The sequence below is a fragment of the Rhea americana genome, unplaced genomic scaffold (genome assembly GCF_003343005.1).
Source record: "Rhea americana isolate MKP2758 unplaced genomic scaffold, rheAme1 scaffold_4, whole genome shotgun sequence".
NCBI lineage: Eukaryota > Metazoa > Chordata > Aves > Rheiformes > Rheidae > Rhea > Rhea americana.
Genome location: NW_028186534.1, coordinates 9,453,294 through 9,479,881, shown reverse-complemented (window position 1 = coordinate 9,479,881; position 26,588 = coordinate 9,453,294). Strand labels below are relative to the sequence as shown.

The 26,588-nt window shown below is 37.4% G+C and overlaps 3 protein-coding genes across 3 annotated transcripts in view; 1 reads left to right on the top strand and 2 right to left on the bottom strand.

Moving 5' to 3' along the window:
• Window positions 1-4: 4 nt before the first annotated feature.
• CTSZ (cathepsin Z) lies at window positions 5-4,599 on the top strand (the record flags this gene model as incomplete). Its single annotated transcript, XM_085314265.1, has 5 exons — window positions 5-254; window positions 1,791-1,970; window positions 2,568-2,718; window positions 2,987-3,149; window positions 3,643-4,599. Coding segments are annotated over 5 exons (858 nt in total), but the record flags the coding sequence as incomplete, so codon positions are not given.
• Window positions 4,435-16,215, bottom strand: NELFCD (negative elongation factor complex member C/D). Its single transcript, XM_085314124.1, has 15 exons — window positions 16,080-16,215; window positions 15,620-15,735; window positions 15,380-15,489; window positions 14,145-14,254; window positions 13,723-13,830; window positions 12,413-12,565; window positions 11,569-11,699; window positions 10,949-11,114; window positions 10,155-10,289; window positions 9,498-9,637; window positions 8,725-8,839; window positions 8,285-8,380; window positions 7,892-8,032; window positions 7,413-7,542; window positions 4,435-7,017 (listed from the first exon to the last, which is right to left on the bottom strand). The coding sequence occupies exons 1-15, from the start codon at window positions 16,143-16,145 to the stop codon at window positions 6,983-6,985; spliced, it is 1,752 nt and encodes a 583-aa protein (XP_085170250.1). The 5' UTR covers window positions 16,146-16,215; the 3' UTR covers window positions 4,435-6,982.
• Window positions 16,216-25,361: 9,146 nt separating this feature from the next.
• GNAS (GNAS complex locus) overlaps window positions 25,362-26,588 on the bottom strand; it is a 102,395-nt gene continuing 101,168 nt past the window's right edge. The window contains exon 12 of the mRNA XM_085314123.1: window positions 25,362-26,588. This exon is cut by the window's right edge and continues 2,627 nt beyond it. The gene's annotated coding sequence lies outside the window, so the exon portion shown is untranslated.

Here is a 26,588-nt window from a genome sequence, read left to right as displayed (position 1 = left end):
CCCCCCTTTTTTAAAAACTGTACTTATTTGCCCCAAAACGCAGGAATCGGCAGAGAGGGAATTAGTTTGTCCCTTTTTGTCCCAATACAGAACCTACCCCCGTCCTCACGAGTACCTGGATATCTCCAAGCTGCCCGAAAGCTGGGACTGGAGAAATGTTAATGGAGTCAATTATGTGAGCACCACCCGGAACCAGCACATCCCCCAGTACTGCGGCTCCTGCTGGGCCCACGGCAGCACCAGCGCTCTAGCAGGTACGCTGTGCGAGCAGTGCTCTGCTAGCTTCTTACCACAGCAGCTGTTGCCCCCAGTGATTTAAACCTTTTCGGTGAGCAAAGGGAGTGTGTTTTCAGCTTACCAAGATATGAAGAGGGGCAAAGGGCAAACTGCAATGACTTAACAAAAGATTGAGGCTACAGGAATGGTGGTAATTCCCAATCTGGCAGCTCAAGGCAAGGAGCTTTGGTTTCAATAGCAGAAGCAAGCAGAGTAAGGCTATCTCCCTCCTCTCCAAATTATGTAGGGGTGTGTGGGGGGGTATTCTGGAGCAGTTAACCTGTTTTAGAAGGAATGCATTTATTACCCCTACCAAACTGCTAATAAGGGCCAAGAGTAAAAACTCTTGAGGCAGAGGTTTCTGCCCCTCTTCTTGGAGGTGTTGTGATGGTAAGGGCAGAGATAAAGATGCTCRGCATGTTTCCTTTGTTTTTTTGGTACCTCACTCTGCTGCACAGCATCTAAAGCAGCAAGGGACTCCTGCTCTGCAACATGAGTGATACTTAGAATATGGGGAAATGAAAGGAGCTGCTTCTTGTGAGAAGGCCTGTGGACCATTAGTTTGTAGAGCCCTGATATTCAAAAGAACTATCACAGTATACAGGCAAATTTTAGCAGGTGGTTTTCTGTTTTTTTTTCTTTTTTTCTTTGGGGGGGGAGGGGGAGGAAGGTAGAGATTTGTTTCAATTGGAAAGGTATTTTTTTCTAGAGAAAATACAGTGATTTGCACATAACTGCTTTTGCTCAGTAACATCCTGCAGATTCCCTGTTTGATTAGTGAAGTGGTTAAAAGGATTAAGTGTGAAGGAGGAATGGAGGAAACAGTGAAGGGGACAAGACCTTAAAGGTGTGTGTGTGTGTGAGGAGATGGCAGGATTCATGAAGGATCCATTCTTAAGCATACAACAGTACAGACATGTATGAAGCCTGCCATGATGTAATGAGTATGAGACAGATACTTAACCTGCTAAGTTTTATCTAGCTTTAGTTAAARTGTAAATGGTTGTATGTGTATGTATATACTTTTTAAAATATAGGTTGATTTAAAAATGCATTTTTTTATCTGCAAGGAATAGCTAGAGCATCCATTCTTGCTGAAAGATTAGACCAGGATAATGCACAGTTAATTCATATGGAGCATTTTCCCAGTTCTCTGTCAAGTACAGTTGAATGTTCTTAGTACTAACAGGATTAAAAGTTATCAAAAGTCATTGCTTGAATGAAGAGTACTAGGGCACTTGAAGGGTTTAAATGGATCTCACTCAGCTGCATAATTTTGCTGAGGTTTTTAGTGGAAAAAATCTTCTAATGGAAATGCACAACATAATCAGCTTGCACATTTGAGTAAAGTCATGGTGTGTGCCTCACTATCTATATTAGAGGCTTCTACAACCACAAATACTGTCACCTGCAAACAGTTACAGAAGTAATCAAGTGGACAGTTTTAACACTAGTTGCTATGAATAATAGCACAAATACTTCAACTAACAAGCCCCAATTGCTTATTGTTACAGATCGAATCAACATAAAGAGGAAAGGTGCATGGCCTTCTGCCTACCTCTCTGTCCAGAATGTTATTGATTGTGCTAATGCAGGGTCTTGTGAAGGTGGAGACCATACAGGTGTTTGGATGTATGCCCATGACCATGGCATTCCAGATGAGACCTGCAACAACTACCAAGCAAAGGATCAAAGTATGATAACCTACTTGCTTTGCTGTAGGGCTTYAGACCAAGTTTGCCAGATCATAATGTAGAGAAGTAGTAATTCCTTGGTTTATTGGTTCCTGCCTTTCAGCATAGTAGCTGTTGTTTGACTGACAGAACAGGTTTGCTTACAGGCCTGTCTTTTTTTAAACTCTAGCCAGAGAGCATAACATTAAATCATGTCCAAACAGGCTTGCACCTGCAAAGTTGCTTAAATTTAATCTCTTATGTCTCTGATATATAATCTCTGATGTTTTAAAATATTCAAAAGCATCACCTCAAGCTTAAAAAAAAAAGCAGAAACATAACCTTTGTATGTTCATGTGCAACTGGAACAGTTTATGGAGAAGCAAACTTGAGAATTATTTCTTCATCAAGGCACTTGTGCCTATGAAGTAAGGAACAATAATTTGTGATTCTATTGACCTCCAATGTGATTTTGAAAGAGAGATTCAGTTCACTAGAGAAAATATGTATTAGTAATTCTTAAGTTAATGTCTGCCTCAAATGAATTTTAAGAAAAATCATGCAATACTACTCAAAGAAAAGCCTTCTCTTGTGGTGATAATCTCACTTGCTTTATAGAATGTAAGAAGTTTAACCAGTGTGGAACTTGTGTGACCTTTGGAGAATGCCATGTGATACGGAACTATACTCTCTGGAAAGTTGCTGACTATGGCTCTGTCAGTGGAAGGGAAAAAATGATGGCAGAAATCTACACTAACGGACCAATTAGGTAAAAGGAAAAACTTAAATGGCTGTAAAAAAAAAAGAAAGTATCTACTGCTAGTATTTGAATTGAAATACTTGAATACTTGAAACTCAGTCTTTAACTGAGGTGTATTTCTCYAGTCTGGCGGATGCTCGATGCTGTGGGCTAATATGTGGATTTTGGCTTGTTTRCAGTTATAATAACTCAAGTTAAAATGCAAGAAAAATGTTGTTTTAGCTATGCTCTCCCTTGACTCCCCTGTATAAAGATGCTTGCTCTTCTTTTATTACAGCTGTGGTATAATGGCTACTGAAAAGTTAGATGCTTACACTGGAGGACTTTATACTGAGTACAACCCCTCACCCACAGTGAATCACATAGTATCTGTGGCTGGCTGGGGTGTGGAAAATGGAACAGAATACTGGATTGTTCGCAACTCATGGGGTGAACCCTGGGTAAGGAAAGAATGGAAGAAACATGCTTGCAAAATGACTTTAAAGAAAAYGTGTAGGTTTCTCCTATGCAGCAAACAGGAGGCTGCAAAGGTGGCCTGTGGATAGGAAAAGGCTTTTCCTTGAAAGACCATCAATTAGGAAATGAAACCTAACTAAGCCAAAGTCMCTTGGCTAATGTCAACTCAATCCCAAATGCTGGCCTTCCATGAACATACAGCTGCTGCTACAAGCAGCTGTAAATTGCTGTTAGATATAGGCAAAAATAAAGTCATCTAACTGGAATAGAGGGAGGGGATGTAAATTCATCACAGCAAACTGCCCTTCAAACAAGGTTACAGTGTGAACTCAGTATTGCACTTTTCAGTGAATTCTTAGATTGTTACGTCTGCCAGATATGGATGATGAGAAATCAGATGCAATAGCACACTTACTATAGTTACCTTAAAYGGATACTGAATTAGAAAACATATTAAAGCAAATTATTCCTTTACAGGGTGAAAGGGGGTGGCTGAGAATTGTGACAAGTACATACAAAGGTGGAAGAGGAGCAGAATACAATCTTGCTATTGAAGAGGACTGTGCATATGGAGATGCTGTACTTCCTTGATTCTACATTGAACATCATTCTGTTTAGGAACTACTTGGTTTGAAAGCATTCCAACACAATCTTTTTAAATAGCCTAAAACTCTTTCACAGGTCAGCATAACCAGGTGATAATGCAACATTAGCCTYGATAGCAACACAATGTCTTGGAGGTAAAACAAACCCAGAGCCAAGACCACCTGCCAGCAGCCTCTGGTAACTTAAAAAATGTTCAAGCAATTATCCATCAAAAAAGTTTAAATATTGTGCTTCAAAGCAGACAAACTATGTCACCTTACTCAAACGGTACAGATTAAATTGTATTTAAAATATATATACACACACACACACACACACACACACACACACACACACAGATTTCATAGGTGTACTAGGTAGGAAAAATGAACTCCTTATTACTTTTGTCTAAAGCTTATACTAAACTATAAAATTATGATAATACCAAGGAAGTATTTCACAATGATGAGATATATTCAAAAACTAAATTCCATGTTTCCTTGGCTTCCTGATGAAACACAGTATTGTTGCTAGTCTTGTATAATGCAGTCACTTTTACCCAACCAGAAGTGATGCAACAGGAACAACTTTGATCAAAATTTTTTTTAAAGGAACACTTACTGTAGTTACTCACCAATCTTTGTTTTGATTCTTGAATGACTATGCTATCTTTTTCTTACAGAGACAAAGTATAAATTATGTCTGCCCTCAGAGCTCTTCTCATACTAGTTAACATGAAGAAAGGTAGCAAGTTCTCTTGCTTATATCTGAGCCCAAARTCAGTGCCATAACAAGTGTCATTAACTAGCGTAGTTAGTTACATTAATAAAATGACATTTTAATTCTAMATGATTGTAATTATGTGGATTATAAACTCTTATAAACAGGTACTTTCAGTTGTCTTTTACTGTTGCTGGTACCAAACATGCAGCCTCATGTGGAACAGTTGCCATCTAAAGCTTACCTGGAATTATACTCCTTTTACTTGACTTTGTTGTCCACCAGCCCTTCCACAAGATAGTCTATCCAGCAGTTATTGTGTGTCTCAAATACAATAATTCAAATGATAWTACGTTACTTCTACCTACACTGAAGACTGAAATGCAAAAGATGACTCAATATTTAGAGTTTAAAATTCTAACAAAAGGAAAAAAGATGTTTGGATATTGTAAAACACTACTTTTCAGTGTTGATCTCCAGTACCTACTTACTGTAATAAATTGAACCAACCTATGAGTTACGCCTCATTAAAAAGTAAGTTAAAGCTCTTTGGGGTGCAGAAAAGGGAAAAAATAGACCTTGCCCAAGACTGACTCTTCCTTGCTACCCTCTACTCTTTACAATTTATCATGCTTTTATCTCTGAAAGTGAGGGGAGAAATTGGCTTTTACCCTCAGAAAGGTAAGTGGTGAAGATCCACAAAAGAATAACACTTCCAGTGTCCAGGATGAGGCTGAGGTGGCTCTGCTACATGTTCCATGTGTCTGTTCCTGCTTTCAACTATTTGGGTATCAGACAGAACAGTTTTCTTGTTTACAAAGAGAATGTGTTTTATAYTGGACTTAGGCCATGCTCTGGTAGGCTGGGAGACTTTGGATCTTGTGTCTTTTGTAGTTGACTTGGACCTAATGCTCTGACTTCCTACAAGAATTATGCTCAAATTGTTACATGTTCTCTGTCTCATCTACCATTCACCCCTCCAGCCTGAAAGAGCAAGATAAAGTAGATGTTTGTGTAGGTAGGTAAAAGGTAGGATTTCAATGGAGAATCCTGAATGGTATTTAGTTCCATCTTTCTCCTTGAAAAGGAGAAAGGAGTCCAAAGTACCAATGATTAATTCTTCCAAGTTGCAGTGGCTGCTGAACTTAAGTCCCATTCAGTATGACTATGAACAGGGAAGCATAAGGATCTTAAAATATCAGTAATATTAACTAGCTATAATGACTCACAAGAAAGAGCACTGAGGAACTCAAATGTTTAAAGTAAACCATACCAAGCTTGAACATACAGGAAAGCAGAAGTGGTTTGTTTCAACAGGAAGCTCAATCACAGTGGAGTATGTGAGAGATTGATGGAAAGGAAAATATACTCAAAACTTTTTAAAAGGAGTGAAAAGCTGTCTTATACTGCTGTCTCARTAGCTGGCACAGTAGCTTGAAGAGTTCACATTCACAATCAGCTTACATTGAATCAGAYTTGACAATATCATTTCTTATTTATAAGTACATCTTTCTTCCTTTAGAAAGGAGGTTTTTAGAAAAATGGATGTGCTTAGAAAAAAAACAATGGGTTTCTCTATACTCCTTTTATACAAACAGTATTTAAATATACAAAAGAGAAATCTCACCTAATACACAACAAAAAGTGGTCTTTGAAACTTCAAAAGAAAGCTCTGGAAAAAAGAAAAAGCCTTTAAAGTTATGATCTAAGGCATATTCCCTACTGTTTAGCATCAATCATGATAGAGCAGAAAAATATGAAGACAAAACACATCAAGATTTTTTTTTTTTTTKGCATACATTCACATTTTTGGACAATATGCTTGACATGGTAATGAAACTTACCAGTAATGTTTCATGCAACAATTTAACAACAAAAATAAAAAGAGATTGAAAGGTAKCACACTCACACAGGATTCATCTGTTAATACAAAACTAATCTTGATTGTTACAACTTCAGTTGTTACACAAAATGTGTTTCTTTGTAACAGTAAATATATAGACTATTTGGAATTTAAACTAATGTAAGAGTGAAAAAGAGCCATTCTAGATTTTCCATATCACAGAGCCAATCAAACTCCCTTATGCAACTCTCAAGATCAAAGCCTAGAGCATTCAAGATTTAGTCTTCAGTGAACTATCTGCAAAATAGGTTTAGTAAAAACTACTTTCCATTCTTCAGGTTGTGTATTACACAAAGAATCAGTGGAAAAAAGTCTATCTGTAACCAAAAATAACATTCTTTGAAACAAATCTAATTCTCTTCTGCTACCCACTTCAGAATATTTAGATTTATACTGAGTTGTATAACAGAAGATCCTGAACTATTACTCCATTTTCCCAAAGTATGAGTCCTCTGACGTAAAGCTCAAGGTTACTGTGCAAATGAATTAAATGCCCTTCAACCCTTTCTTCCTCGTTTTTTCTTTTCGCTGTTGTGTTGCCCACAGAACCTTACCAGTGGAGTGACACAAAGTAGCAATCGTGCTCTGCATTCTTGATTTTTCCACTGGTTAGTTCATCATAATAAAGTTAGATTTGCAGTGAGCTTAAAAGAAAAAAAGGACAGAAAGTGTTCAGTATTTCACCCCAATTTACCTGTTTGCATCTGAATTTCTGCATTATATAACTTATTAGGAATTTAGGCATTAGGTATGTCTATTTGTTCTCAGATAGGAATGTATTATGAAACTTGCTTTCTTTACTTTCCTTACTACAGCGCAAGTTCTCCAAAAGCAGTACTTCTCTCAAAGTTCCTCACTACTACCCACCCATTCTTGATTAAATAAGAATTGCTAAAAACAGATCCCTAAAAGGAAGAAGGGAAATAATCCAAGAAGAGATCTGCCAGGCATCCCTATTTTTTACAATCCTCCTAAATATTATTTGAAAATTGTAACAAATACRTAAGGAAGTGGTATGCAACAGATAATCATGACTTACCTATAAACTCAGTGACAGGATCATGTTCACCTTCTGTTTTAATTGTACCTGCAATACTTTCATTCTCCAAGATTGGAAGAAAAAGCTGTACGAAGTCTGAGGTGTATGGAGGAGCAATCACATCCAGCACCTGAAACAGCACGCAAAGCTGGATTAACCTTCCAGTTGGATAGGTGGTAGAGGCAGTATCTAATTCATAATATCCTTTTTGAAGGCATGCAAGTAGTTGCACTTTTCTTTTAAGAGTTCCTGTTCTCCCAGTAATCAGTTTTGTATCCTTGTCTTGCTCTACCCAATATCTTAATACTCTCAGAATCCAGTAGGATCAAGTCATCTCCTTATRAATACCAGTATTATATACATTGCTCAAAATTTGACCAGATATCTTGAAATACATTTTAATCTGAGATAAGCTGACTTAGTATCCAAACAGATATAACTGATATTAAAGCTTAGTCAACAAAAATTTGGCTGCTAACCTCTGTGACAAAGTATCTGATGAGAGAAATATCTGTATCTAGCTTCTCCAGGCATTTCCGGATATAGCTGACAACAGGCAGGACATATCCTCGACTGAGTAAGTGCACCATTCTATCCAAGAGAGTTTTCTTCAATTCCAGCTAAAAAAAATGGAGGGAGAGGGGAGAAATGGAAGGAAGAGGAGAAAAGAAAACTCATAAATTAGAGCTCTTTCAATACTGCTCATCCTTATTGATTCTGCATCTGTCATGTTACTTTTTTATTTTATTTTATTTTAAATGACAGCATTTCTAAATTAAACTCTGTAAAACTGCTGTGACAGCAAAAGCAGTTATCTTCAGTGAGAATAACTAGTAGCAAGGAACACAAACACTGAATCCTTTGAGAATCACCTGTTCCATTACATCAAGCTGAGAATGTTCTGTTTCAAAGAGCTTGACAAGAAGCTGCAGAACTTGGGGATGGAGCAGCTGATGGCATGTACTGATCTGCAAACAAGACRGGAAAGCGAGAACATCAAAACTTCAACTTAAAAACCAGCATATCCACTCTTTATTAGACAAGCTGACATTCAGTGCCAGACATGATTTTTTTAATTATTATTTTTAAAGAAAAGTATTCTACCATTGCCTTCTTTGATGCTTAAGCTTCCCTAGCGTAAATGCTGCTGAGCTGGCAAAACAAAATAACTAACTACGGACTGAAACAGATTCAGCTCTGGGTGTTTACTGAATTACAGCAAATCACAAGCATYTAGTGAACTGGATGTAATTCAGGTACAAGCACAAAAAACTGTTTTTGCTCTCCAGCAGGATTTTCTATATGGTCTTACCTCATCCAGTAATGCCAGATGCACTGGAGTGTGATCAGTCTGCAGCTGAAAATATCGTGGCTCTGACACTGTCCAGTCCACCCACTTTAATACACCCATTGCCACCACTGGAAACCTACAAAAGAGRTAATTTTAGTATCCAGGGAGGGAATAGTACATTTTAAACATCATCTTTCAGTATATAAAACTCTCGGCAACCATCAGGATAATTAATCTAATCTATGTTATGCCTGAAAAGCTTGCAGCAAATACCTTCAGAGTAGTCTTCATTAGGAAGGAAGGAAGAAATAAAAAAAAAGAATACAGGCTGGAAGAATATTCTTTCTACAAGGATACGCCCTCACACAACAGAAAATGCAAAAAGCAGACAATGAGATTCATGAATGCTCCAATGTTCATGCCCAACGTGTTTCTAGCCAGTTTATTCAACATCTGCTATTTCATACTTTTAAGAGGACAAATCTATTCCTAAAAAAGCTTACTGAGAAAGGCAAAGTTCTTTGTCATCTTTTTCCAGCGGCACAAAGCAGCATGTTCTGTGGCACTAGAAGGTAAGCTGCTAGTGAAAGCCAGAGCTGACCTACTCATGAGAGAGACTCCAAGGAGTCAAATGTACAATTTTGAAAGCTATTTTCAGACCACGTTTTTACCCATTCTATAACAAGGATCTTCTCACAGAATTCCCGTCAAAAAGACTTTCCTTTAACAACACTTCCCCTCTTAAATAATACTTTCCTGCCCACAAGCAGCTTCAGACCAGTGTTTCTGCTCACCTTATGCACTGATACAGAGTGCTCAGTTCTGCAACCAACTCTGATGCACCTTTGTTCTCATTACAACATAAGTTGTGAACAGTTTCAATGGCTTTYGAAGTTGATTTAAGTTCATCTTTGTTTATGCTGACTCTCTTATTCTGAAAAAAGAAATTAAAAGTTTGATCACACAAGGAATGAATAAACAGGATATCCTTGGCCACTTAGGGAGAGGAATAGGACTAAAAATCACACCGCATTTCTTAAAATGCAGGCTCATAGGCAAGTTTTAGAACCAAGTATCAATGAGTTGAAGCGCATGAACATTTCCCTTACCTAATTCCCTAAGAACTATTTTAACTATTTTAGTTTATAGAATTCAATTCATCTTCCTCTGAAAAGCACGTACAATTTTAATAGCACAGGACAGAAAAATGACAAAAACATCCASCGCATTCTAACTTCCATAGTATGGTTTGATCTTCAGAGGTATTCAAAAGTGACACTTCCAGCTATTTCAGTTGAAGCTGAAAGCATCTCTCATTAAAATAAATAAATCAAACTGAGCACATTATTTTAAACTAAGAAATTTCAGTGATACATGTTCTTCAGCACAGTTGGAAYACTTTTWAAAGTTTAAGTTAAAAAGAACACACTATTCACAGAACTGAACATTACCTTTTTCCACATTTCTACTACACTGGCTGCATATGCCAGTATGTGAATATATTTATGTTTGTGGTCCTGATTGATCTTAGCACCTGGCTTAAACAATGACTGCATGAAGAGATCTAGAAAGGCAGGTACTCGAATCTGTGAAGAAAAAGAATGGTTTATGAGAGCCCGAGAATTATGAGAAATTATTTAAAATATGATATTTACATCTGACGTACCTTCCATAGAATTAAGACATTAATAACAAATTTTCCCCTTTGGAATACATTATATAGTTTTCCAAAGAGGCTCAAAAACTTTTTGGCACTAAAAAGGAAAGGTAAGAGGTACAACACAGACTACATCACTTACGTATTWAAATTCTACCATTTATTACCAGAACTCATGTTGGAGCAAGGCAGTGAAAAAGTCTAAAACACATAACCTATCCCTACTTACAAACTGCAAAATCAAGATAATCWTCTTCTTTTAAAAGAAGTTAGTTAATTAGTTCCTTTCCACCTTTATCTCCTAACAGGAGCTTCTTTAAAGTAAGTAATTATAGGTAAAAAACAAACAAACAAAAAACAACCCCCCTCCAACTTAGAATAGGAAAAAAAAAAATCAATTAACCAGCTAATGGGGGGAAAAAAAAAAGTACGTTCACATTTATACATCATTTAAAGCTACATATGGATGAAATTCAGTGCTAACATCTTTTTTGCCTTGATACAACACATAGTAGGACTCAAAAACCTGAGGTCTKATCACACTGTTACAGAAATAAGTTTCAGGGCTGATAAAAAGATACTACTAACCAGTTCTACTGGAGGTGGGTCCATGCTTGTAAACATTTTGAATAGGACAGTGATATCTGCTGGATTCAGAGCTCCTTTGGACAACATTGCACCAAGTGCTTGACATGCTCGAGGATAGGAGGCAGCAGTACCCAATGCTAAAGTGATCTGACTAGCATCATGGCCTCTTGATAAAGAGCATAAACATACATAAGAATTTTTCTTAATTCAGACATGTTAGTTTCAGTCTCACTACATCAATAAGGCACAYTGTCCAGGGTAATGGGTTCTGTCCTTAAGGCGTTACACATCACACAATTACAGAAATATGCCTGTATTTCTCTTGTTTGTTTCTAAAATATGCAAATAATATATACATTTTTAATAGATAGAAACKTTCTTCAATTTGTGTTCTTGCTACTTCAGGTCTCCCAGTACAGGATATTGAATCTTTTGGTTGCCTTAAGGATTACAGCCTACAGCAAAAACTGCTCCCTTACAARTGATTTCATTCTACCACAGAATTTACAAAAAGTTAAGAATTCTCCTCCTGATGGWACAGGGTAATCAAGAATGAGCAAAAGACAACAGTTGAAATTACAATGACTTATATTTCACCAATAAATAYAGCAAGCACTTACTTTTCATGAGCATATCGCTGAACCTCCTGAGCAATCCGTCTGACAGCTGACCCTCCTTGCTCTTCTTGGGCTAATATGGACATCATAGATTGAGCAAAGAGATATGTGTGTTCTCCATGGCACACCATCTTCTGTGAATGCATGCATCAAAATCTTACTAGTCAACAAGAAATACGCTAGCATTCTTCTATGCTAACTTTGCCTTAATAATAAAGATTACATTGAAATGTACTACTACAAAGTAAAAGCAACAGCCAGTAAGAAAGTAGAGAAAAACACAGTACCACTACACACTGATACCACACAAGAACAAAATATTAAATCTAGGACTTCTGGTTTTTAGATGCCAGAGTTGAGAGGGGGTTCCAGCCTACTTGTTGTTCAGCACTTTCTCTACAACCTTTAAGAAGTAAGCCAAGTAAAATCCCACCCAAAACTCATTAAACTATTTCACAAAAAAAGAACACACACACTATTSATTCAGATGACACTTTTCATATCACTGACATAGACGAAAACAGAATTATTTTAATTTGTCAGAGAACTGACTAGACTGGTCTTTAGATATTGCATTAAATGTGAAAGAAGAGAGTTTTACTTTGTCTTCATACAATCCAATTAATAAATATAAGGAAGTGTCAGTTAAGCAGCMCAAAAAATTCATGGTGACTGAGTAACCAAGTAGTAAAAATTTCTGGTTTTGAATACAGATATACCTTTTCTTCATGATATTCTCTAAGATTTCATAGGATTTCAAGATTTTCTACAATCATGCAAAGATTTGTATACCCTATCTGGAAAGGAAACCATTTTTTCCCCACAGGAAAAGGAATAAAGTACTTACAGCAAACTCAGGGAGGTTYTTCTCAAGGTTCTCTTCTCCTCCATCTAAAATTGTTGCCAGAGACGTACGCAAGACTCTAGAAAAAACTTCCAGTTGCTGACATGCTGTTGAAACGCTCGTTATTTCCCCTTGATATCCAGCATCAGATATAAGCTACAACAACAAAAATCAGAGAATATATTATTTAAGTTTTTATTTCAGTTACCCCAACAAGTCTGGAAGAACATACAGGACGTAAGATTATCCTCTATATACACAAACATCTTTTAGATAACAGAGAAGAAAACCAATAGAGATATAACCAAAACCAAGTAAATCAGAATCATATAGAAATACTTCAGAACATAGGAAGATATACTAGATATAGAATTAGATAGCCCATTTTTTTTCCCTATCAGAGAAGCATACACAACTAAGCAATGAATTGTTAGAAATGAGAGGTTCACATAAGGAACAAGAACTACTGACATGAATGAAGCTTCTCATTTAAGACTTACCTCCTTACATGAAATTAAATGTGCATTTATTTTATGTGTGCTGACAAAATACACAAGGCAAGTTTAAGAATTACTCTCTTTTCTATTTATATATATGCAGACACATACRTGTGTGTGTGTTTTCACATACACATATGTAATATAGCATATAATATCATACTTCTGTGCACATGCGTGCACACACAAAGCCCAAGAGAATAACATTATTTGGAGAAAAAAAAAAACATATAAGAAACATAATGGGTAGACTATTTAATAGCATTTGCAAGATAAATCTGTGCCTGTAGCACAGAAGTAAGGCAATTCAAATAACTCCACAAGTAATTAAGAGAAACATCCAAGTCTTTTTCCACCGTCAATGGTCTTCAGAAACAGAGTAAGAATTACGACAAGGCAATACAACGAAATCTATAGATACAGACATAGACATCCTCACTATTCTTCTCTTAAACAGCACACCAGTTTTCAGTGACATTGTTTAGAGAACAGAGGCTTACTTGAAAGAAACCTCACAATACAGATACCCTAAACATATAATTTATGATTTAAATAGATAACACAGGTTTTCAAATACAGATTAAAAAGAAAAAAAAAAGAATCTCCAAAAATAGTATTTCAAAATGGAAAACTACATTTACTACTTGCAACTTGTAACATAATTTCTCCCACAGATATGTTATTGTATTGTTCTGAATTCTGAAAAAGGACTGTTAACAGGAACACATAAGAGATGCAGGCAAGACTACAGCTGATATTTGATGCTAGAAGAATTAGGAAGCAGTATTTTCCACTTATTAGACTTGAATATACTACCTTCACAGTAAAATTAAGCATTAAGCAGTCTGGATGTGCTTCTGCCAACTTGTAAAAGAGATCTCTCCATGTAGTATGTGCTATCATTTGCTCAAGCCAGGCTGGAGTCTGAAAAAAAATTAGAGGAAGGGAGAARTAAGAATACCTAATTGTCAAGATAATTTAAAGTAAGATTTCTAGCTTTCAGGAGTCCTCTAAGTTGCTATATAGAACTTTAATACAAGCTAAATTGTATTCAGAATTTAATTAGCCTCTGAGAACTCTTGAGAAAGAGATATAGCTGATTTTAAGAWACAATTGCTTTCACAACTACGGAATTTTGAAGACAGTTTCCTCTCTCCCACCAGCTACTACTCCATCAGATGGAGGCATCTATACAGAATCCACTCATGTAAAGACTGCAACATGGATTCCATGTATACCTCTCCTTCCTCTGTAAAGATGGAATCTGCTTTTCGAGGATCAAAATGCTTGATAAGTAAGCTCTTTAAATGGTTTTCTACAGTCTCCTGAACTTGCACTGGCTCAACACCTGTACAGAAGGAACAAAAAAAGTCAGTAGATGCAATTCAATCAAGCATGGCAGCAACATCTTAAAATTTTCCCACAATGATGTGTTAGGGGAAAAAAAAGTAGAAGCTACTCAGATATTTATCAACATGCAGAAAGCAAAGAGAAAAGCACTCAGTCCCGAAGAAGTACTACTAAGCCATGCTGACCCAGACGTGCACAGATTTAGAGATTCTCTATCTTTTTTTCCATAAATGTAGACCTATGAACTGTGTTTGGGAGCATAGGCAGGTTACAGCAGTCCTTTTCTCCAGCTCTCTTCATCAGTCGTGTAAACAGCAATGCCAGTCATCTCACAAGACATTTACTGGGTAATACTGAAATACGCTTATTACATTACACACAAAGGAATTACCAGGTTCAGAGTATACATCCACCTTACCACAGACCAAAATTCACTGGATATCAACAGTCAGGACATATACTTCAAAATGCTGTACAAAGAGCTATTACATAGTTCTATATTTCTAAGCATTTATGACAATTTGTACATAAAAGTTCATACTAGCTAAGGGATGATATCACAAAATAACACTGAATTTGTCTTGCAAAACACARTCATAGAACTTATGATCAGATTGGTGATACAGAAATCTTGTCTCAAGAGCACAGTATCCATATGAGAACTATTCATGTAACTACTGCTTCACTGAAAGGAAACGGTAACTAGTAATACTGTAATTATTTTTTCAATATTAATTAAACCATGTTATTATAAAACATGAACTATTGCTACATGATCTACAGGCAGCATCCCTATCCTTAAGTATGCAAATAAAAGAAGAAAAAAAAAATCCCAGAAATTATAGTTGATACAGTTGCTTCTACTATATATACCTTTATAATACAGTTTGCAGACATTTAAAATAATGTTTATCACCAGATTATTAACTTACTCTCTGAACAGAAATGTTGTATTACACAAGAACAGGAAGAAATTGCAATATGTATTCTGAACACCTTTTCACAAAGTAAAAAATGTAGTCATGTATAGGTGACATCTTTCATACAAGAATACAATCAAAAGTGCCACCAATTCAAGTATTTCTGATACAGCCACAAGATAATACCATGTCACCTGTCATACCTGTCTGGATGAGCCACTCTGCCAGCAGATTCACAGTCTGTGCCACTGCAGTATAGTTTTCAGAGAGGAGCTGGATCACATTTTCGGGAGAACCTCCTGCTTGGAAATATCTAATGAGCAGATTAGAAAGTAATTATTTGAAAAGTGTATTAAACAAGAAAGCAAGCAACTGTGCTTTAATGGGAAAACAATAGCATTGTTTATCCTTTTTCCACACACCGCACAGCAGGCTGCGCTCACCTTTTCAGYGTGTTAAATATAGACGGCTCCATGATATAGTCCCGGGTGGAAAACTTCTGCAAGCATTCCTGCTGGACGCCAGCATCGTCCTCTCCCTCTCCATCCTCATCGTCCTGCTGCTTGCGACCACAGCCAAGTCAGCCGCCTCTCTCCCGCTCCGCCCCCGCGCCACTGCACTTACACCGCGCTTCAGCCAGGCTTGCGCCATCCTGCCGCCGCTTCCGCGCTTTTAACCCCCGGCGAAGCGCCGGGGCGCCTCCCCGCTCAGCCCGCCCCGGGCACGGCTCCCCGCCGCCCCCCGCGCGGCCGGCAAGGCCGGCAGCTCCCCGCGGGCCCGGCCGCGCCGCAGCGGCCGCCCCTCAGCGCTGGGAGAAATGGCCAGCGCGGAGGGAGCGGAGCTGGGGCGAGCGCCGCTCCTCCACGCGGGCCGCCCGCGCCGCCGCCGCCCGCCAGCGCTCACCGCCCCTCCGTCCGCCTCGTCTCCCCACTCCGCCGTGCTGCCCGCGAAGTAATCCGCGTCCTCCATGGCTCCTCCCGGCCCGCCCCCGAGGTGTTCCCGGCCCAGGCGGCGCCGGCGGGAAGCAGGCCGCGGCCGCCCCCGCTGGGCGGAGCGGCGCGAAATGGCGGGCGCCCAGGGGGCGGGGCATGCGCCATGGCCGCGGCGGCGGAGAGCCGCGGCGCTGGGCCGCCTCGGAAGGGCCGAGGGCGGCGGAGCAGGCGGCCGCGYCGCGGTGCTTCCCCGGGAGGCGCAGGTTTGGCCTGCCCCGCTCTAAACGGTTCATCCCCGTTTAGTGCGCGGTGGCAGACGGTCCGCTACAGCCACAAAAAATAAAAATAGAATAAAATTCCCCACCCTGGACCTTCCCCCGGTCACAGTAACGCAGCAGCAACTAGAGGGGGGTTGCAAGRGAGGAGAATAGAGGAAAATGTTGTTCTGACTGGAATCTCACCAGGAGCAGTTTCCTGGCACCTATCAAAGCATGAAGAGAATATGGAAAAAAAAAACGGTAACAAATTAGTAGTAATTATTAACTGTTACAGTAGGATTTAAACAACCTAGCAAGCAGAAAAAGTAGTCGTTCTTGTAAAGACTAGAGAAGGTAAGTTTGGTGGAGCAGTAAGGTTGTCCATGTTTTAGGTCCAGTGCCAGGGTAACTCTATGTCCCCAAACTTCCCAGAGAATAAAAAAAAAGCATTTCTGGCCTTCCTGGTCCTAATCAAAACTTTAAAACTTTYTTTCATCCTTTTAAGCCTAAAACAAAGCTCTGAAATCTTTGATCTAAAAAAGCAACCCTCAACAAACCCACCGTAGTGCCTATAAATAGCATTATTGGCTTTGCAGCTGTGAACGGCTTCATCTCCAGGCAGCGGAGAGGAGACGTGCRACACGAGCGCCTATTTCCCTTTTTCTGAGGTTCTTTCAGCCTCCTGTAACTGCCCAGTCCATCGCGGGGTAGGCAGGAAACCCCATCTGCACCCCAGCCCCTGGAGCTGGATCCCCAGATCTCACCGATCAGCGCAGGTTGTCCTAACTTTGCRACCTGGGAGCCCCTTCTTGGGGGCTGCCTACAGAGTTAAGCCCGAAGCTGCAAAAATGAACCAAAATGAAAAGTGATTTTACAATCTGACCTTGGGCAAGGAGATGGGAATGACCAGAATTGAGAGCATGTGAGAGAAACAGAGTCCCTTTGTTTCTGTTTGACTCCCCTTCTTAAATTGCATAAGCGCTTTCAGGTGAGAAAGAGGAGGGTGAGGGTGTGTTCTGGGATTTGGAGGGCAGCCAAGGTCTTTGCTGATTAATTGTTTAAAAAGATTTTATTCTTGTTCAAATTTTAATTAAAAATAGTACAAATTACACCATTTTCAAAGCCATCCATCAAATCTTGGGAGGAGCTAAAAAACCCTGTTTATAAATAAATTCTTGTAGGATCTTCAAGAAATGTAGTCCTTGTTTAAGTCTGGCCACTGTACTAGTTAAAGGATTTATCGCACTTGAAATTTCAGTATTACCACCACCTGAATTGTGGCACAGAGTTGTGATGTCACACACTACCCTATAGTGCAGAAGTAACGCTTTCTGAAAAATTTCTTCAAAAATAATTTTTGCATGCTCAGGATAATATTCCTTTTGCCCTATAAACAGGATGGAAAAGAGACTCAGAAAAAAAAAAAGGCAGAGATTGAAGTAAAGAGGCACAGCGGACACATTCTCTACATCTCCTGGAATATTGCTTGATTATCTGCAGTCAGGAAGATAGCAAGGTAATATTTCAATGCTTATGGGAAACACAATTTTTATGAAGAAAGAACTGGAAATAAACAGGCTGAGGTTGGAGGCCAATGGAAATAACCTTGAGAAAAATCTTTGGCTTGTCTTCATTTAGTTAGCAGATAATTTCCGCCTCATAGAAGTGAGAAAATAATAGCATACTCAGACAATGTGATTAATGAGTCAGAACTTCTACGTTTTTTTGGAGTGGTGCAAGAAGGGAATGGAGGATATTTGGCATCTTAGGTGACATTATCTATTAATTCAACATTAGACCTGTTCTCAAAAGATATACATGAAAGTGAGGCTACCTGTTCTGGTAACTGTAGCAGCATTAGTTTATCTGAGCATACTGTGACAAGTATCTGTGCTGAACACATCTGTCAGGTTGGTTAGAGCATCACAATTAATCTGTACTGTTAAAAAAAAAAGACAAAAAGCAAATATTGAAATATTTGTTGTACATGGTGAATTTGAATATTTGAGCCAAATTTATTTACATCTTTGGTTAGGTGTGACTTTCCAGAGTCATAAGAAAATTGGCCCTGACTTTAACTTACTCCAGGCCAAGAAGAAGAAGAAAAAAAATAAAATAAAAAAGAAACATCCATATACCTCCTTTGCTTCATCAGCTCCTTTTGGTTATGATTCAGAGTGGTGTGCAGTGTTATAAGATATAGGATAAGTTCTCTAAAGGTAATTTCAGGGTAATTGTCATATTACCCTATTTAACAATGTTCAGAAAATTTTAAATTTCCTTAGAGAAAAATCAATGAAACTGTATAGGAAACCCACAAAACTGAGACCAGTTCTTGCAGAGAATAGTGCTGGTGGCTGCTTGGAGCTCTGTTCCCTAATCCCTAAGCATATTCTGTGCATTTCTGTAGGTATCGACAGATGCGAAGTTAACATATTATATACTTACATACTCACATGTTAGACAAAATGATAGAAAATAACTGTTGGAGCACATGTTCACTTTCAAAAATAAGTATCTAAGGTACATTTTGTGTTGTTGAATATAAACCGAACAAGTTCAAATAGAACATAMCTTGCCACAGAATAGGTTTTCTAGTTTTACCATAGAGTAGCACTAGCAGTGCACAACATTGCACTACATACATAATTACAAACTATTGTAAAAGTCTTGGAAGTAAGTGTTAAAAATTCAGTGCAATCTAAAAACATATATGCAAAAATAGGAGATTGGCAGAGAGAGGGATGGGAAGTGCTCAATTCTTTCCTCAAAGAAATAAACAGATCTGGAGCAGTAATGGTAAAATGTTCATACTAGGAACAGAATTATGGAAGGTSTCTATCTAAATAGACAAGGAAATGAAAGAACAAATTGAAACTGTGGATCGTGTTCCCAGTTTATGTGTATTTAAAGTAGAAGATAGGTTAGTGGAAGTGTTCAGAATAGGAGTTATGCTTTCCTGGAACAGCTGAGTGAAGGCTATCAAAAATTTCTTACCAAGTCTAAAAGGAATAGGGCAGTGAATAGGGACATTAACCAGCTTCTAACTGGTTAAGGAGTTTAAAAAGTTAAAACACCCTCCATCCAGTAAATTTTAAGCCACATGCTGCCCTGTTACTCTTGTGCATTGTTACTATCTACAGGAGGAAAAAGTAGTTGTTGTGTCATAGCAGTATTAATGAATATATTAATAACGTGCAAACTAGAGCAGAAATGTAACTTCCCTAATTGCTCCCACAGTGCTACATTGGTCTGTCTTACAGATTCAGATCTCGTTGTCATCTATGTAATATTTGAGTGTCACATTATGAGATGTGTTTAACATCTACCAAATGTTTTGTTTCATCTAATTCTCAGAATAGTGTGGGTGATAGAGTGGGGTTCTGGATTCTAACAGCATTACTATGAATTTCCACTACAATCAGGTTAATGTGAGTAGTATATGTGGAGAAAAAAATATCCTTGGCTCTGAAAGAACAGCACTGAAGTCTGTGCAACAGAGATAATGACTCCAGTCCCAAAGAGCTTACAGCCTATTTGGTGTGGTAAATGAGTATAAGAAAACAACAAGGACTTGGTTTAGGAAGAGGGTCAGAAGATGCATCAGTCAAGGCTACATCAATGTAATAAACTTCATAAAGGATATTGATGGCTTCTTCTGTGTAAGCATGAATAGTGTACATTGATTATCTACATGTGATCTATAGGCCTAGGAAGAGATCTGCCTTCTTTATAGAAGGCATAAGTAAATATGCCTTCCACAACAGACCTCTTTATGTAAGTAGGGGAGGCTTCTTTCCCAAGATTGAAAGTTCTTATGCATCTTCTACGTGGGATATTTGGATCAGTCAGCCTAGACAATTTTATTATGTCTAGAGCTTACAGCTCAAAATAGTATGTGTTATCTTCAATAAAGCATTTTCAGAGCAGGTAGAAATTTCATCCAGTAGCAAAAGTTGGGACTGTCATCATTTGTAAAACTGCCAATGATAATCATGCTACAGAACTTACTGCCCAGTTGAGCAGAAAAATTAAACAGGCCCCAGCACCAACTGTCACTGAAGGACTTAGTAGTATTAGAAAATAATGCTACTAGTAATTGCAGTGTCTTAATCTCAAAACTAAAAGAAGTTCTTTTTGTCTTTATATATTTGCATCTCTTTATTTGGATTGCAGTAACAGAAAATTAATTTTCAGTTTTTTAAATATATAAAGAATGAACAATATTCAAAGCATTTACTTTCAGCTTTCCTAGAGAAGAAAACTAGGGACTGCACCAGAGCCAGACATTAGCTGGATGGCCCTTTGCAGAAAAAGTGCAATATCCAAGCTTTCCCCATCCCAAGTCAATAAACAAGAGCCAAAGTCAAATAAAAAACAACAGTTTCAAGGTATCATTTAAACTGTGATGAAACACTAAGTGTACCAGAAATTGATTTTGCAAACTAAACTTTTACAACTCTGAATGGAAACAATATTGGTGTCCTCTTGGGCTTAACTGTTCCCCCATATRCATTAGTGTTTTTTTGAAGTTTTAGCAAATGTTCACCACTGCATATAATAAAAGCACTTATCATTTACCTGAATGTCCCTGAAAGGTTTTATTACCCAGCAAATGAGCACAACAGATTTCTGCCTAAATGCATAATTACTTGATTACATTTTATGTGTAAAATATTCTTGAGTCAGAATTCCCAAATAATGAGATCTTGATGAGGCAGTGAGCACACTACAGATAAAGGTCTGAGCCCAATAAATATTTTATGAAAGCCAGCCCAGATGTCTCTGCAGCATGCTTTGAAGAAGCAGCAGAGGCAACCTGGAAAGTAGATGTGGATGAGGAAGAGCCAAACTAGAAAATGTGGAACACTGCCCTTTTTTTTTTTTTTTTTTTTTTTTTTTTTTTTTTACTGAAATGAAGCTTACCTACATAAAGGTTGGCAACAGATCCTGCAGAGGAGTAAAGAATAACCAAGTATCAAATGCTCATATTTTAATTCCATTCAGCTATTGATATTAGCTTCTTGGTTTTTGAGCAAATTACTTAACATCTCTGCTTAAGATTTCCTACCTAAAGAAGTGATGAATATAGGAGATAGCTGATGAAATCACCAAACTCCATTTGGTTTCTTCCTAGGACAAAAGAGAAATCCCAAACAGAAGAGCTGATTTCCTACAAAAATACTTGCCTTTTATTCATGTTCTTTAAACATATCTACCTTGGAATACTCTGTATGCTAATTGCCTCTTTGCTGCTCACCCCCTACAAATTCTTTTAGCATAAATTTGTATTTCATAATTGTTAGCCCTTTACAAATCAGCCAATACATTCAGCTAGAGATAAGGTAGTAACTTTCAAATTAAGTAGGAGAATACAGCAGCATCAAGTTAGGCTAATGAGCTTTGGCCGAAAAGTTCTTCCTTTTAAAGCAGAACCTCAAGATGAAACATATATACATATATACATACATACATACATATACATATATATATATATATATATACTGTACTTTAAGGTTCACAGTTACTGGTAACAGTGTGAATTCCAGATACCAAACATGATAACATTTTGCTAGGTAACTGAGAAGTACTCAGAGACAAAACAAGAATGTTTTTAGGAACGAGGGAAAAATAAATAGCTACCACATTGCAGAAAAATTCCATTCTAAAGTGTCCTTCAAACATCAGCTTAGATATTGGAACTATATTTATATACTGTGGATTGTTTAAGAGCATAGCCTTACAATGTACTTCAGATGAGCCTATAGTGGAAACATTTTATTGTTTCAAAGCAAGTTCCAGTTGATTTGCATACGGATAACTGGACCCATTAAGCTTGCACTTTGCTTAAATATTCCCGAGTTTCTTCCATAATGTAGGTAGTAGGTGTATGTTTCACCATTCCTCAGTTAGGGGTGTCTTGGCCTTTTAGATAAATACAATCGCTGACTTTGAACATTTGTATAAGGATTTCAAACTGGGTCACTTACCTGGGGAATGAAGAACTTTCCCTATAAGTATTTAGGTTTTAACTTCCAAGGGGAAGAGTTTAACTGTCTGTTTACCTGGCTTTCTTTGGTTCCTTTTAACTTTCGACTTAGTTGTCTCATAACTTTTTTTCATAGCTGCTCTATTCTCTTATCAATCATATAAATTGTAAGAGCAATTTTGGGACCATGGTATTGGACAAAGCAATTAGTTGTAGGCTCCCCAGTTTTCAATCACGAACAGGTTAACAACAACCACTGCTTTTGTAGCACTGGGCTTCCAGACTCTTACACAGATGAAACTTTGTGCCCAGCACAGTTTTGCCCTGTGGGAAACAGAACTCAAGATTAGTACCAAAACTTTCATAAAATTTGTTACTTAGACTTCATTTTGGATATCGTGCCTTCAAGCAAACAGACAACAGATTAAAAATACTGAGATACAGATGAATCATCATACACACTTCAGCAAAGTCACATTGCCTCCTATGGTTGTAGGTGAATAGAAGTTTAAAATACCTTTCAAGAATACTTTGAGGTCTTAAATGGGCATGTATCTGTTTTTATTACCTTACCCCTCCTTATGGCCTTTTTATGGAAGCTTTCCTAATATTGCCAAAACAAAACTGGTAATTTAGTGAAAATGAACTGTAATGGAAACCCTTTCCAAAAATATCCTTATATTCACAAGCCTGATGTGGTGATTCATAGTCTTTATATAGCAGCTCCTTTCTCTACCTGAACTCCATCTGCACTCTAGCATTTTACTTGCAAGAATAATACAATTCCAGAGTTGTATCAAATACAGGAAAACTACAAAGAGAAACACTGTATTTCACTATTAATAAATCATATAAAATTCACAGCCTAAAAACAGTACTTAATTTGCGTAACAGAACAACAAAACCAAGAGAATTCCCAACATTATCACCTCTGTCCTAAGCGTGCTCTTTCTCCAGACTTGAGTAGTAGCTGTACATTTTAAACAAAAGTATTATTCATCTCATTTAATAAAACAAATGGGTAAATTAAAGTGAGGAGATACATTCACATTTTAATTTTGAATTTGCTTACATCATCTACTGGTATCCCCAGTCTTACAAAGGAAGTTATATTACATAAAAGAAACCTAAGATTGGTAGCTTCTCCCTCAAAGGTTTATCATTCTGTCTGCATTGGGGGTCATGTTTAAAAGCTTTATTTTTCCCTGTTATTAAAATACAGATTTTTCAGGCAGACTAAATTGAAAAAAAAAAAGTAGATTCTATGTTTTTTGAAGTTAAAATTATTTATTACCTATTTGTTCAGTTACCCCTTGTTGCATAGATATCAGTGAGAACTTCTTGTTGTTAACCTAGAGAAGTCTGTATTTTATTCCACAGAATCAGATTGAGTTTAGAACCCAGTAGTTAGAAAAAAAATCTTACTCTTTTTCTATGTTTAATGCAGTGAGAGATTATTAGTGCCTCCTCATCCCTCCTCAGTTGCTTTTCTGAGTAGACCTGTGCTTTAAACTGCACCCATTTTGCTCAGCTCAGTACATTAAAGGCAGACAAGGTAAAAAGCAGTTTTGACTTTTAATAACATGAAAATCTGAATTGAAAACAATTAATTATCAAGCCAGTACTCCATGGCTGAAATTTCAGTAATCTGTGCAGTGTGGTAAGGTACTCTAAAAGAGTTTGCCTACCTAGTAACTGAAACACACCGCTCAGTATTTTAGCTAACTGGTCATCAACAGGATTAAAATAGGTTCAGTCTGTTAAGCTGTAATGTCTGTCTTGTCAGTCACCAGTGAGGTGATTTTTTCAATATAATGATTTTCAACAGCAGAGGTTCAGAAATCTCCTTTGTAGCTTATTTGATTTACAAAGACACTTCAAAGTTTGTTATAGTAGAGAAAGACTTTTTCCTAGTGGATGAATTTTTAGAAATATCAAGCTGTGGAAGAGGGGAACAGTTTTGTTCTAGGAGTAGAAATGGAAATTTGCTTGTAGATATTTTTACTGTGATAGAAACTCAACCTGTATTTTAGGGATGAGGACCTGCTCCTGTGCTAGATTTCCACTGCTGACATTCCATGGCCCTGATCCTACTTCTTCAGATAGGAATTTTATCATCAGCTTCAATGGAAGAGGTGTTAGGAGTGCCAGTTTTTTTGGAAACACACATACCATATTAGATAAGACTTGGGGAAAGAAGGGAACTTACTCTCCTCCAGAATAAGTTACATCATTTTATGTCTTACAATTAATTTTTCAGTCTTAGGCATTTGTATAGCACCAATCACCAACAGTATTATCACTAAGGCACTGGACTGGTACTCGGATGACAGGAGATCTCTCTCTCTATCTGTGGTTAACTTTGCGTGTAATCGTATTTACATCTTTCGTTTTTCTTGGTACACCATTTTCTGCATTTGAAAATAGGTTATAATACAAAACGCCCTACATCGCTTATAAGAATATTGCGCCGCTACTAATTACAAGGTGCTCAGATTCGAAAGTGATGAACACTAGTATTTCTGTGCATAGATTTACTGGTAAAAGAAAGTTATGCTGCAGGTATCAATTATGTGCAACATCCTGGAGCAGAATTAGCTCAAGTTCCTCAAATTAATTCCCCATCACATACTCTGGGTTAAATCCTATCCTCAATTTTCAGGAGAAAATTTAGATAAATGAAGATAAGCCTGTGGGCTCCTACTTATGACAGCTGATCCAGCATGCCTTCATATGCTTTACATCAAAGTCTATTCCTAACCATGTACATAGAACTCCAAGTTTCAGCTTCTCTTTGAAGAGAGCAGTCTTTATGCTTTCAGAAGCAGCTGAACCTTTTTTAGTCTCTAATTAATTTACCTCCGCACACTATTAAAAAAAAAAACCAACAAAAATTCAGGAGATATCACTAATCTGACTCAGCAGCCAGTGTAATGCATATGTGCACTGACGTACAAATTGCTAGAAGTCCTTGGGTTGAAATAAGTTACTGCAAATGCACAGTAGCTGATTTTGAAACCACAACATCTCTACAATTTATTATTATTTTTACAAAATACCCAAAGTGATCAGACCATATTGTAGGTTACTGGCTTGCCAAAGGTTATGTTTTTAAATCAAAACCATTTCTGAGTTACAGAAGTGCCAAAAACAATCTTGAACCAGTATTTTTTTTTAAACCAACCCCCATCCAACAAAACAGTTGTATAACTTAAACCAGAAACAAGAGTTTGTGTTGGAAAGTGTTTAAAAACCAACCCACCAAATCATGCTTGAGCAGAAGCCTTGTATGGCAAAGATTTAGCTTAGGGTAATTTAGTGCCAAGATATAGGCCCTCTATGGGTTTATAATGGAAATACTGACACAACCTCAACTATAGTGATGCAAATGTGCCCTAAAACACTGTATTTGTTTTTATTAATAAAAGTGGTAGTGTTTACATTTGCAAGTATCTTACACTTCAGCATCATGATGAATACTGAATAGAATGAGTAAAGTTTTGGCTGTAAGGTCAGAAGTTTCCAAACAGATGAATGTGAAGACAGACAGAAGTGAAAGTCCTCAATCATGAAAAAAAGAAGTTCAAATAAATAAATAAAACAAAACTAGGAAAATATGGGTAAGCATTAGGTTGGAATGGTTCAATTAACTGCAAATTATGGCCACTAAATTAGAGACAGAAGAAAACACAGTTACTTATTAAATAGCAAGCATTAAAGCTTTATGTTTTTGTATTAAAAAAAAAAAAAGAAAGCTGTTAAAAATAAGACTTGCATTTACCAGGCCACCAAACTGCATGGACTAATAAAGAGACTAACAAAGGCAATACTGAGACATTAAGACACACACACATTCCATACTTGTGCAACTCAACCATATTCAATACATTGCCTTTTTCCTCACTTAAAAAAATAAAAAAGCATCCCCCAAACATTTCTGTTCATATAAAGCTTTATAGAAAGGTTTCTTAAAATGTTACTGTCATATATAGTTCATTGTTATTATGTATCCTTCTCATTATTTGAGGAAGAAGCTGAACTTGCTATTTTAGTCTCTTTTTTAATGGAGGTGCTTTGTTTCTCTCAGATGAGAGATTACATTCCTTACACCACTATAGGTTTTCCCCATTAATAAATCTGGTGTTGACACCAGCTCCCTCCAGGCTTAAAAAGAGTTGGCACTAAATTAAAGATTTTGGCTCCTGTAACTAAAATTAAGGCTCACAATGCATTT